The 12,627-nt window shown below is 40.2% G+C and overlaps 2 protein-coding genes and 1 long non-coding RNA gene across 6 annotated transcripts in view; 2 read left to right on the top strand and 1 right to left on the bottom strand.

Moving 5' to 3' along the window:
* LOC121718789 (zinc finger protein 708-like) overlaps positions 1-12,627 on the top strand; it is a 712,111-nt gene that overhangs the window by 378,166 nt on the left and 321,318 nt on the right. For 2 of the 4 annotated variants that reach the window (XM_042103953.1, XM_042103952.1), the window contains exons 9-11: positions 6,756-6,887; positions 8,283-9,485; positions 11,602-12,516. In XM_042103953.1, coding sequence (XP_041959887.1) covers positions 6,756-6,887; positions 8,283-9,485; positions 11,602-12,516 — 2,250 coding nt within the window. The remainder of the gene's footprint in view (positions 1-6,755; positions 6,888-8,282; positions 9,486-11,601; positions 12,517-12,627) is intronic. The other 2 variants (XM_042103954.1, XM_042103962.1) reach the window with 1 other exon arrangement.
* LOC121718798 (gastrula zinc finger protein XlCGF57.1-like) overlaps positions 1-12,627 on the bottom strand; it is a 102,084-nt gene that overhangs the window by 55,668 nt on the left and 33,789 nt on the right. The gene's annotated exons all lie outside the window — the stretch shown is intronic.
* Positions 705-1,630, top strand: LOC121719113. The gene is made up of 3 exons (XR_006034175.1): positions 705-803; positions 1,360-1,425; positions 1,545-1,630. It is a non-coding gene; the product is annotated as an uncharacterized LOC121719113 (long non-coding RNA).

Here is a 12,627-nt window from a genome sequence, read left to right as displayed (position 1 = left end):
TGGCCCGTTAAAATGTGTATGAACAGTCTAGCGACGCATTTCATCAAGGCCCATTTGGACATGTCAGTTATTTGCACCACTGGTTAGATAAAACAGCATTTCGTTTCAGACTACCGTTAGGCTACTTAATTTGTGCATTGACAATAAAGTATCACATAAACTAAAGATGACTAAAATCTTATGCAGAAGAAGAAACATTCACAAAAAATCCATCTATCCAAAAATGACCTTTGTTTTTGATAGCTGTTGAAAACGGCATGGAACTGACAGATGTTTTTGTTTATTAATAAATAAATAAATAAATAAATAAACATTATGCTGATACCTTTTGCTTTTCCCAAATACAATGTAGCCTACAGGTGTAAGTGACCTTTCATCAATCCAGTTGCAATGGATGAACTGTGATGAACTGCCCTACTTGTGATTGTTTAGAGATTTTAAAGGTTTTATAACAATGCTACAACTTCTTTGGCTATTCTACAATCTATTCACCTTTTCAGCGCCAGTAGGCTACTTTCTGTGCAGCCGCACACACACACACACACACAGGCATGCCAAACAAGCATACACAAAAGTTTCAAGAGTGGGGGATGGAGTAAAAGATGGAGACATTGATTAGTGTGATTTATTTTCGCGGAAAGGATGTACAGGACTGAGCGGCGGTCATATTTTGTACCGCTATGCGGTACATCTAGTTAGACATTCTCTGGAGAGAACGAGAGAGAAGAACGCCAAGAAAGACAGCAGGAGAAACCAGAAACTTCGAGAAGTCTGATAAAGAAGAGAATCTGAGCTGAGACTAGGTATGTAACAATGAAATGTCGTCCAATTGAGTAGCCTACTCACTCTCTTAAACTTTAAATCTTGAAAGAAATTATTTTTTTGTGTTTGTCCGTGTGAACATGATTTAGTGTGGAAAGCACTTTGAGCTGCATTCTGTGTGGTGCTATACAAATAAAGCTTATTATTATTATACCCTACCAACACTTATTTGGTGGCATAGATAGCATAGGCTAGGCTACAGTTATATTTGAAGAATTGTTAAATATATATAGGCCAGAAAGTTAATAAATGATGCGCTTAATTGTTATTTCACATAATTTGGATAGAACAGACACCGGCGCCCATAAACCTTTACCATGTACAGTTGGGGGCAAAAAGGGTTGTGAGAGACATGATGCCGAACATCTTGGCCAACTTCATGTTGACCGCCTGGCCTATGTGTGGTGAATGTAAACTCAGCTGTTGTAAGCAGCTGGAGAGCACCTTGTTAACCTCGTGGTATAGGCTACTGCATTCTCACAACATCAGCTCATAGCATTGTTTACTTACTAATGGCATTCATCTTTTTATTAACAGGCCAAAGAAAAGGACTCACTGTGCATGAAGATTTTTTTCTGTTGGACCAAACAGCACTTCGAACAGGTAAGATGCATTCCAAAGAATTTAACATAAATACAGGACATTTGTGCAATAGAAGTAGGCATGTTTTTGTAACTGAGAGTAGGGATATTAAACCAACATGACCATTTGAATTCTTTAAGGTTTCAAAGATGTCCCATAAAAGACCTTTGCCAGGACAAAAGCAAAACCTTTTATTTTATTTAAAGAACCAGCCAAGTGAGAAAAGGGATTTATTTTCTGTTCATTGCTTTTTGTGAGAGTGTTTCTACTTATCTCAGTAAGGAAAATAAATCAAGAGCCTATGTTGAGTACAAATAGGTCTTCTGAAGGCTTAAACAGAGCCCAGCCAAAAACTCCAATACAATTTGTATCAACTTTGAGGGACAGCTATGACCATGCAGGATTATCCAGACCAAACGTGACGATTTTGCTACATACTATTCCTATTTATGTACCAGCATGCAAAATTTGAGCCTCCTACATGGTTTAGTTCTTGCGCTGTGGGCTTGTGACTTTGACAAAAAAAAAGAGCCCGAACAAAATTGACACCCCCTCCCCCTGTAAAACTGGCTGTATCTTGGAAAGTATTGATCTTACATTAGAGTAATTTTACAGTGTGTCTCCTGGGTAACATAGGTACACCTGGTATTTTTTTCAGAATCTTTTGAGACCTAAGTGCGTGGGCCCTGGTTGAACTGACGTGGAATGACCCTGCTTTTAAATGTACTTTAAGTTCTAAAAGTAAAAGTATTTGTATAACGATTTATTCTCTTAATGTCTATATACTAATAAAAAAAAACAGTATGGCCGTCGTGCAAGTGGATCGGTACCGTCAGACAGTATCAGCGCTTCCACGCTTACTCTTCTGAACTCCACTCCAGACGGTGGCAGCATTTGCATAGTTAACCAGGGAGATGAAGAAACTCACAACAAGCAGGAAAATGTCTAGAGTCCGGTGTACTGTTGACGTTACCTCAAGACTGTGATATTTTAGGCGGATAAATAGTCTTTCAGGTCAGACATAAGTACCACATTTACGGATCTCAGTTGGCGAGTCAGTGAACTTGCGGAGGTATGTCGTGCGTGTTTGGCTAACATTGTAATTTGGGCCAAACTGTAGACTATCATGATTGAAGTGTTGAGAAAGCTCAACCCTTTCCTAAGAGCTCAAAGCTCAGATCACAATCATTACATGGATTTGATGTGAAGTAACTCATTTATATAAAAAAAATAGTTACTGTTAAATTAGCCTGTTAGTCTTTGTGAATTATTGTGGGTAGCCAGGAAGTAACTGCGCTAGGATGAAACTTGTGTCGCCTGTGACAATGCCAGTTGCTGTAACGTTATGGCAGTGCCAGCATTGGCAATTCAACATTCACATATCGAGCTTCTTTTTTATATGCAATTCGTTCTTCATTTGCAACGTAGAAAACCGGCGATTTCACATAGATATCACCGATAGGCCTACTGTCGGCACGGAAAAACGAAAACAATAGCTTTTACCTACATTACATTTGGCTTACATGTTAACCCCAAAGCGGCTCTCTATAGGGAAACAATCAAGTCAGAGTGAGATAAGGACACGTTAGCAGTGAGTGCTACTACCATACAATCAAGTGTCATTTCTAGTAAGATATGCTAGAATTAGCAAGTAGTTGTAGGTAGTGCTACGAGAGGGAGGAGACGCTGAAGAGTTGGGTCTTCGGGAGTTTTTTTTAATGTAGAGAAGGATGCTCAGACTGCTCTTGCAGGAACTGGCAGTGCGTTCAACCATAGGGGAACAATAGACCCAGAAATGCTTTCTTCAGTCAATGACTTTCTCTCCACACCATGTTCCGACTCATGTAGTTTGCTTTGCTTTCTATGATTGTCTTAAAAAAAGGAAATAGTTCTCCAGATCTGTTTTCATTTATTTATATATTCACACACAAATATAGACTTATATTATGAATTTACATATTTAACTGTGTTACTCTGATTACAGGCAATAGAAAACTTTAGGTGGGATTATCTTGGTATGATCTGTTGGGAACATGGATCTACCGTTGACCTTCAGTAGTACTGACACCACCTCAGTTGGTCCGAGAGTGAAGGAAGAAGACATCAATGACGAGGAATATGGTCACATGATTGCATGTCAGGATGAAGAAGAAAAGCCCTTTGCAGAGCTTCACTGTAAAACTGAAACAGACGTCACAGAGTCCAACGTTACTAACCCTGAAACACAACAGACAGCAGAGGAGGTTAAAGTGAAGGAAGAAGAGTTTGGCCCGACCTTGCACCAGGTTGACCAGAGACTGCTGGTGAAAGAAGAGGATATAAAAGAGGAGGAATATGGTCAAATGATTGCATGTCAAGATGAAGAAAAGCCCTTTGCAGAGTTTCACTGTAAAACTGAAACCGACATCACAGAGTTCAGCGTCACCTGCAAAGAAACGCAGACAACAGTGAAGACTAAAGAGAAGAAAGAAGAGGATGTGAAAGAGCTCGATTATCTCCTGGGAAGTAAGTCCTTTCAGATACCCCTATCTCACAAATCTTAAAGGTGATCTATTCAGAGATTTTGGTGGGTTATTTTCTGTGTGTTGTGAGGTTTATTATGTGTGTGTGTATTTTGTTTAGTTCTATTAAGGTGTCAAGATACAAAATTGTGTTTTCTATCGTTTATTTAGATTTCATCTTCCACCCCAAAAACATAGTTCTAATCTTTGCCTTGTTGTTACATTGCTTGGCAACGGGAAACACCACATGAGACATACGTTCAAGGGGGTAGGCAAGCGTTTGGAAAGCCTATAACATAATATATAACCTAATATTGAAATTATTTGACTAAGTGTTCCCTGGTAAAGATGGGTGAACGTACGTTCAAGGGGGTAGGCAAGCGATTGGAAAGCGTATAACATAACATATAACCTAATATTGAAATTATTTGACTAAGTGTTCCCTGGTAAAGATGGGTGAACGTACGTTCAAGGGGGTAGGCAAGCGATTGGAAAGCGTATAACATAATATATAACCTAATATTGAAATTATTTGACTAAGGGTTCCCTGGTAAAGATGGGTGAACGTACGTTCAAGGGGGTAGGCAAGCGATTGGAAAGCGTATAACATAATATATAACCTAATATTGAAATTATTTGACTAAGGGTTCCCTGGTAAAGATGGGGGAAAATACAATATTTCAAGTCTCCATGCAAAAGGCAACTACAAAAGTTGACATTAGACATAAAATTGACATAAACATAAAGTTGACATTGACATAAAACACTGAGAGACATGAATGTGGAATGGGCTCATGGAGCTCTACTGTAGGCTACAGTGTAGTAGGCCACTTTGGGTTCTTCTAGCAGAGCCTCCTCTTTGACAAGTGCATGTATTTACTTGAATATGGTGTGTATATATATATATATATATATATATATATATATATATATATATATATATATATATAAGTAAGTGTATATACTCTTTTGATCCTGTGAGGGAAATTTGGTCTCTGCATTTATCCCAATCCGTGAATTAGTGAAATTAGTGTCTTTCTGCCAGCCACCTACTTTGCGTTTTTCTGACCTCTCCACACGTGATGACTCATGGAATGCATCTGGTCCAATCAGAAATGAATAAATAGTTTGATCGGATCCAACTGTTGTATAATGTTATGACCTAGGGCAGGGGTATTCAATTAACCTTCAGCGAGGTCCAGTTACGGAAAATTTCCTCAAGCAAAGGTCCGGAACACCATAATGTTTAATGTGCGTGTATAGGTATGAATATATATATGAATATATATATATATATATATATAAAATTGTAGGCCTAGGCCTAATGTTTAATGTGAAATGGGCAGCCATGGCCCACTGGTTAGCACTCTGGACTTGTAACCGGAGGGTTGCCGGTTCGAGCCCCGACCAGTGGGCCGCGGCTGAAGTGCCCTTGAGCAAGGCACCTAACCCCTCACTGCTCCCCAAGCGCCGCTTCACCTCACTGTGTGTTCACTGTGTGCTGTTTGTGTTTCACTAATTCACCAAATGGGTTAAATGCAGAGACCAAATTTCCCTCACGGGATCAAAAAAGTATATACTTATACTTATACTTATACTGAAATAAAATAAGTAGCCTTAAAGGCAACATTCGAAATGAGGAGAAATCAGGCACGAAATCCTGGAAACCCAGGAACATCACGTTGTTGGGCAGTGAATGGATGTACTTTAGGCCTAACTAGATTGTGGTGGATCAATCATATTGCCCTCTTAAATCGTGAAAATATTCTGTGGTCTCAGTTCACTGTTGAATGGGTAGGTCTAGCCTACCCTATGCTTTGTCTAGTAGAGGTGCTTCAAATTGGCGCTTTTAAAAATCACCTGTCTCAGAATATGTAGCAATGGCAATTTCGCACAAAACTGTCACATCCATAACGGCAATACAATGACATGGTAGCCTATTTAGTTGGCGTTATGGACGTGACAGTTTTGCGTGGTATTGCCCCCGTATCGTTATATAAAGCTCTGTTCTCGCTGTCTAGCTTTCTCCTCTTTGAGCAATCCGTGATTTGAAAATAACTTACTTATCGTTAACTTAGATATCCATCTGATTGTTTCTCGTCCCGTCTCCTCTCCTCGCTCATTTCAGGCTATCAGTGACTCGACTTTATCAGAATGCACAGATTTCACTGGCTGAGAAGCAGCCAGCGAAATGATGATTCATGAAGCTACTGAAGTAAATGCTGTTATCCTAACCTACGAAACATTTAGTGCAACTTTAAAATCTTACGTGAAAATCTAAAGTAGGCTATTATGGTCCGGGTCCGGATAGGATCACGTCAGGGTCCGCCATTTGACAACCCCTGACCTAGGGGTAAGGCCACAACAAAAGAGGGAGTCAAGAGGTTGGATATCCATTTGGTTAATATGGAGTTATTAAACAAATTAATCAAATGAACCAAATAACAAACAAATAAACAAAGAGTCCAAGCCGGTCGTGAGTGATGCAGAATTTACACTGCCTCACCTTTCCTTGAATAAATAGCTAAATCTTCTTGTCAGTGATGCATGGATGTTGTGTGTTTGCAATGTGTCTGCGTGCAGTGTTGCATGTCCAAAACCCAGTCGTCAGTGATGCATGGATGTTGTGTGTTTGCAATGTGTTTGAGTGCTGTGTTGCATGTCCAAAATCCAAAGTAAGAATGGCCCTCCCAAGGGCCCTTTTAACTGGACTCCTGCGCACAGGTGCAGCTCATTAGCTTGTTAGTCACTGACTCACACACACACTCACTCACGTTACAATTGAACACGGTCTGTGCTCCAACATTTGCACTGGAGTCCACAGCTCCTAAACTGACCTGTTCCCTACAGACCCCGTGTCTCTGGCCCAGATGAAGAGGGTATCAGTGGTGCTGGTGGACTGCTGTAGACCACAAGGACGACGAGGGAAGGAGGAGGAGATGCAGACGCAGACCAACAGAGATGCACATCAGATCGAGACCAGTAAGATACAGACACACGCACACACACACACGCGCGCGCACACATATTAATCTGTGACTGTGTTAAAAGGGCTGAACCCAGACAAAATGATTCTAATCTAATTCTTACAATTTTCCCATTTAACAGGGCAAACTGTAGTAGGGTTGTCCACATTGGATTTTTTTCATCACCGATAGTCGATGCTCCTCAATCGCCTATTCACCGTTAAGTGATAAGAAAATGTAGGCCCATTTAGAACGGATAAGTGACAGTCACAAATAAAAGAAGCTTGAGAAATTAGAAGTGATTTACTTTTTTCAAGTGCAAACCAACTTGTGTCATTTTCATAGCCTACCTAAAAATAACAAAACTAACCTATAAAGGCTTTAGCCTATTCCAACCATGCGTTTAGCAGACAACCTCAATGATTTTTATTACGAAATAGCATGTCAGCTGTGGATTTAGTCGTGTATATAAGTAACTCTGGAGTATAAGTTGTATCAGTCAAACATTTGTTGTGAAGAGGAAAAAATATAAGTCGCACTGGACTATAAGTCTTTAGAAATGTGTTTCACACAATCCAGACCAAGAACAGACATTTAATCTGGAAAGGCAAGTTAGGCTAAATTGGTTGAATAGGTGTCTGGTGTGTTAACGTAACACATTAACAGTTATTCAGCTATACAATTTAGCCAATTTGATGTTGGTTAGCTTGGTCACAAAGACATTAAAATGGCAGTTTGCTGTGATGAGTCTCCTTTCTGCCAGATGTGGACGTTTGTTTGCTTACCCTTGTTTGAACTGAATGCCGTTGTCCTTTGCTGTGTAATTTGTGAGCTAGATGCTAGCGGTTAGCAAAATCTAGCAGTTGGCTTTTTTGGTGTTGAACCTGGGAGGCTGAATTATCATAACAAGCCATTATAGTCACAAGCCTAGAGCGCCCTCCCGTTGCTGCAGACAGTAATGTTTATGCAGAGATGTCAGTCTGCAGGAATTAACATTCAACAACGTGTTAAATTTTGATATAGAAGTCGCACCTGACTATAAGTCACAGGACCAGCCAAACTTATATAATTATATAGAAAATATGGTACGTGTCTCTGTTGGATTATATTGAAAATTCAATTTAGAAATGGAAAAAGTTTAGAAACTGGATGAGTTCCAAAATCACTGAGTAATCGTATTTAATACAAATCGGATCTCAATATTGAACAAAATAATCATGATGATTTGTGCCATAATTGAGCAGCCCTACGTTTATCACTACAACATTTTTTAGCTGTTTTAAATGATGGTATTAATAGTTTAAAACTCTTTATCAGCTATCAGTCAAACGGTGAATTATGTACACTCCTACTTTGTAGGATGTATGACGGACAGTATGACTTGAGCATTTAAATATGGTAACTCTTCCAGGTGTATCTGAACACCCACACATCACGCAGCAGAAGATCGATGGACAGAATGATGAACTCAACCTGCAACTTGAAGGAAGGCTGCACCACTGCACAGTCTGCAGGAAGAGTTTCTCAACCCTGAGAGAACTGCAGAAACACCAGCAAACACACTCTACTGGTGTGAATGAAAAGTGGAAGGCTCGCAAAAACTCTCATCAGTGTACCCAGTGTGAAAAAGCGTTTAAAGCTGCCGCATATCTTCGACAGCACATGCTTACACACACTGGAGAGAAGCCTCATAAATGTGATCAGTGTGGAAAAGCTTTTTCACAAATATCAAATCTTCGAACTCATATGCTAATTCACACTCACGGAAAGTTTCATCAGTGTGCCGAGTGTGAAAAATCGTTTACAGCCGTCTCAAATCTTCGGCTGCACATGCTAACTCACACGGGAGAGAAGAGTCATAAATGTGACCAGTGTGGAAAAGCTTTTTCACAAAAATCTCACGTCCGACGCCACATGCATGCCCACACTGGAGAGAAGCAGAACAGATGCGCTGAGTGTGGAAAAGAATTTTCGCGAGTTTCAACTCTCAAATCCCACATGCTAATTCACACCGGAGAGATGCCTCATAAGTGTGCCTGTTGTGGAAAATATTTTCGACAACTTTCAAATCTTAAAACTCACATGCTAATTCACACTGGAGAGAGGCCTCACGTGTGTTCCGAGTGTGGAAAAGCGTTTAGAACGTCCGCTCACCTCCTGGGCCACATGGTGGTTCACTCTGGAGAGAGGCCTCACGTGTGTTCCGAGTGTGGAAAGGCCTTTGGTTACATTTCAGGTCTTAAAGCACACATGCTTACAATGCACACAGCTAAAGGACCGCGTCACCGTAATACTGAGACAGACTTGGCAGGTCCTGGTCGGTCCGGGGAGAACATGGATCTACCTTTGAGCTCCGACTGTGTTGAAACTGAACCAGTTGACCCAAGACCGCTAGTGAAAGAAGATACAAATGAGGAGGAACGTGGTCATGTGACTGGTTATGGTCGTGTGATTGCTCAAGATGATGAAGAAAAGCCCTTTGCAGAGCTTCACTGTAGAACTGAAACAGACGCCGCAGACAACATTAGTTACAATGAAACACAACACACAACCGCGGAGATTGAAGTGAAGATTGATGAAGATGATGAACAACAGCACGGTGATCTGCTGGGAAGTAAGTCCTTTCAGATACACCTGGCAGTCAGACACCCCCTGAAAAAAAAAAAATCTTGAATTTGACATCACAGTCTTTTGGACGGCTTTTTTTTCGATCTTAACTAAATTAGTCCTTGTAGTAAGACTTTCATGTCAGTTATTTAAGTCTCTGGTTATTGAAAATTAGATGTATTCACACAAATCAGTTCTTGTAGTCCTTGTAGCCCGACCAGTAGGCACGGCTGAAGTGCCCTTGAGCAAGGCACCTAACCCCTCACTGCTCCCCGAGCGCCGCCGTTGTAGCAGGCAGCTCACTGCGTCGGGATTAGTGTGTGCTTCACCTCACTGTGTGTTCACTGTGTGCTGTTTGTGTTTCACTAATTCACCGATTGGGATAAATGCAGAGACCAAATTTCCCTCATGGGATCAAAAGAGTATATATACTTATACAGTCCAGGCTGGACCAGGCTGTTTTTGTTACCATTTGTTGGAACCTGAACTGTCCACAGAGGCCGCCTTTTTTTACAGTGCTGTACGTGTAAAAAATGTTTTAGCTTAGAAACTGTGTAACATCGCTTAGAGCACCTTTTAATTTAATAAGAGTATGTACTTATTTGGAGACATATTATCAAAAAAAAAACAAGCTTGGCTGCCAGTATGTTAAGCACAATTGTCTTTAAAAAAAGCACATTTTGCCTCAAGTGCGTTGAGCAAATATGTCTTGATAATATTGTGTTTCACCAAATGTAATGACTCAAGAGGGCTGTTTAATTGAGGACTATGGCAGCGCTGTGCTGTGCTGTATTGAATTGCTTACGTAGAAGATGCATATGTACGCAAATAACATGAACTCATTAAACAAGTAAACAAATGGATGAATGCAAAGAAATACACGTTTCTGCTCAGCAGATAATATTGATTTTCAGAATCCTGGAAGATTGTTGCTGCACAGTCTAAAATATTATTCAAATAATATTAAGGTTCCTAAACTGAACCATTTAAAATATTTGTATTCAATTTAGGGATGTCAATCAATTAAAAAAAATCGAATTAATTACATACTCTGTGATTAATTAATCTAAATTAATCGCATGCATCCATTTTTGCTATGAACATATCTTGGCAGATGAGTGAATCAATGAACAGCCAAACCAACATTATTTAAAGTTCAATGTGTCTCTCTTTTATTATAATTTTCCCTTTGAGTCAAGCATGAGCATACTGCCTGGTATCAGATTTTTAGCATGATAAATGCAAATGACTGAAGTTACCACTCACTGTCAATGACATGTGCAGAGTAGGCTACCCTAACACCAAGGTAATGAATACCCCCTATGATTTATCCTTTTTTTGGCCATTCAAACATGCACATTTCTTTATTCACATAATTATGTGTCTTTTCTATCCAGTAGGTGGCAGTCCAGGATAAGAAATAGCAGTTCAAGAAAATAAACTAAATAGTAGGAACAAAGAAATTAAAGCAGCATAGCCTACAAGTGCAAACGGAAATGTAATGTGTGAAGTTTTTGGAATATAAATAAAATGTAACCACCTTCTACATACTTTTGAAGAAATTTTGTTTCAAGTGTGCAACAAATGTAGTCAATTTATTAAGGGAGTTTGTCGGTTAGTTAGTTGGTTCATAAGGTAGGCTCAGCAAAATGTTAGTAAAGTTAACTTATAAATATAGAAAAGAATGCACACCCTCCGAGGTGCTGGTAAGGGAAAATAAACTAAGAAAAAACTTTGTCGCCGCACACTCTATCTCTTAATTCTTTTATTCCAACGTTTCAGCCTGTCAGCCTTTGTCAAGAACCTTTATTTAATTACTTTTTCTGCTGTTAGTGAATGTGTGTGTGTTGTCTGTATGCTACTGAGACCTTGAATTTCCCCTGGGGATTAATAAAGTATCTATCTATTTATCTATCTATCTATCTATCCTCATCTGCCTCCTTCATACACGATAGCCAGACTGCACTGGGTCAAATGTCACTATGAAATGCGATTAATCAGCGATAGATTTTTTAACACGTTATTATTTCTGTAATTAATTAATTGACATTAACGTGTTATTTTGACAGCCCTAATTCAATTCCAATGTTCTCATCTTTCTCTTTGCCCTTGATTCTTTACAGAACACCCACACATAACGCAACAGAATGAGAATGATGAACTCAGCCTGCAGTTCAGAGGAAGGTGGCACCACTGCACCGTCTGCAGGAAGAGTTTCACGGCCCTGACGGAACTCGAGCAACACCAGCAAACGCACTCTGTTAGCGTGGATGAAAAGCGAAAGAAGACGCTTAAAAACTCTCATCAGTGTACCCAGTGTGGAAAAGCGTTTAAAGCTGCCTCAAATCTCCGACTGCACATGCTTACACACACCGGAGAGAAGCCTCATAAATGTGTCCTGTGTGGAAAAGGTTTTTCACAAATGTCAAATCTTCGACTCCACATGTTAATACACACTGGAGAGAAGCCTCATAAATGTGACCAGTGTGAAAGCGCTTTTGCACAAATATCAAATCTTCGACGCCACATGTTTAAACATACTAGAAGGAAGCCCCATAAATGCGATGAGTGTGGACAGTTATTTTCACTTATTTCAAATCTTCAATTCCACGCGCTGACTCACACAGAAGAGGAGCCTCATGGATGTGTCCAGTGCGGAGAAGCTTTTATAACGTCCACACAGCTCCAGGACCACATGGCGGTCCACACTCACGTTCACGCTGAGACGGACTTGGCAGGTCCTCGTCGGTCCGGTGAGAGCGTGGATCTACCGTTAAGCTTCGGCTCTGCGGAAACTAACCGGAGATCGCTGGTGAAGGAAGAGGATAAAAGTGACGAGGGACATGATCATGTGACTGGTCCTAGCTATGTGATTGGTCAAGATGAAGATGAGTCGGTTGCAGAGCTTCACTGTAAAACTGAGAGGGACATGAGTCAGGAACAGACACAGGAGTCTAACGTTACCGTAGAAACACCGACAACCGAGATTGAAGCAAAGAAAGAAGAGGGTGAGCAACAGCTCGATTACTTGCTAGGAAGTAAGTCAGAAGTGAAGCTCTAAAAATATTGGTGTTCATTTCATATTTCCCCTTGCCTGTGATTCTTTACAAGTATTACACTCTCAAAAATGCTTTAATCTGGCAGCCATG

This window comes from Alosa sapidissima, chromosome 9 (genome assembly GCF_018492685.1).
Source record: "Alosa sapidissima isolate fAloSap1 chromosome 9, fAloSap1.pri, whole genome shotgun sequence".
Taxonomy (NCBI): domain Eukaryota; kingdom Metazoa; phylum Chordata; class Actinopteri; order Clupeiformes; family Clupeidae; genus Alosa; species Alosa sapidissima.
Note: the sequence above shows the minus strand (reverse complement) of the source record. Positions and strands in the feature narration are given on the sequence as shown.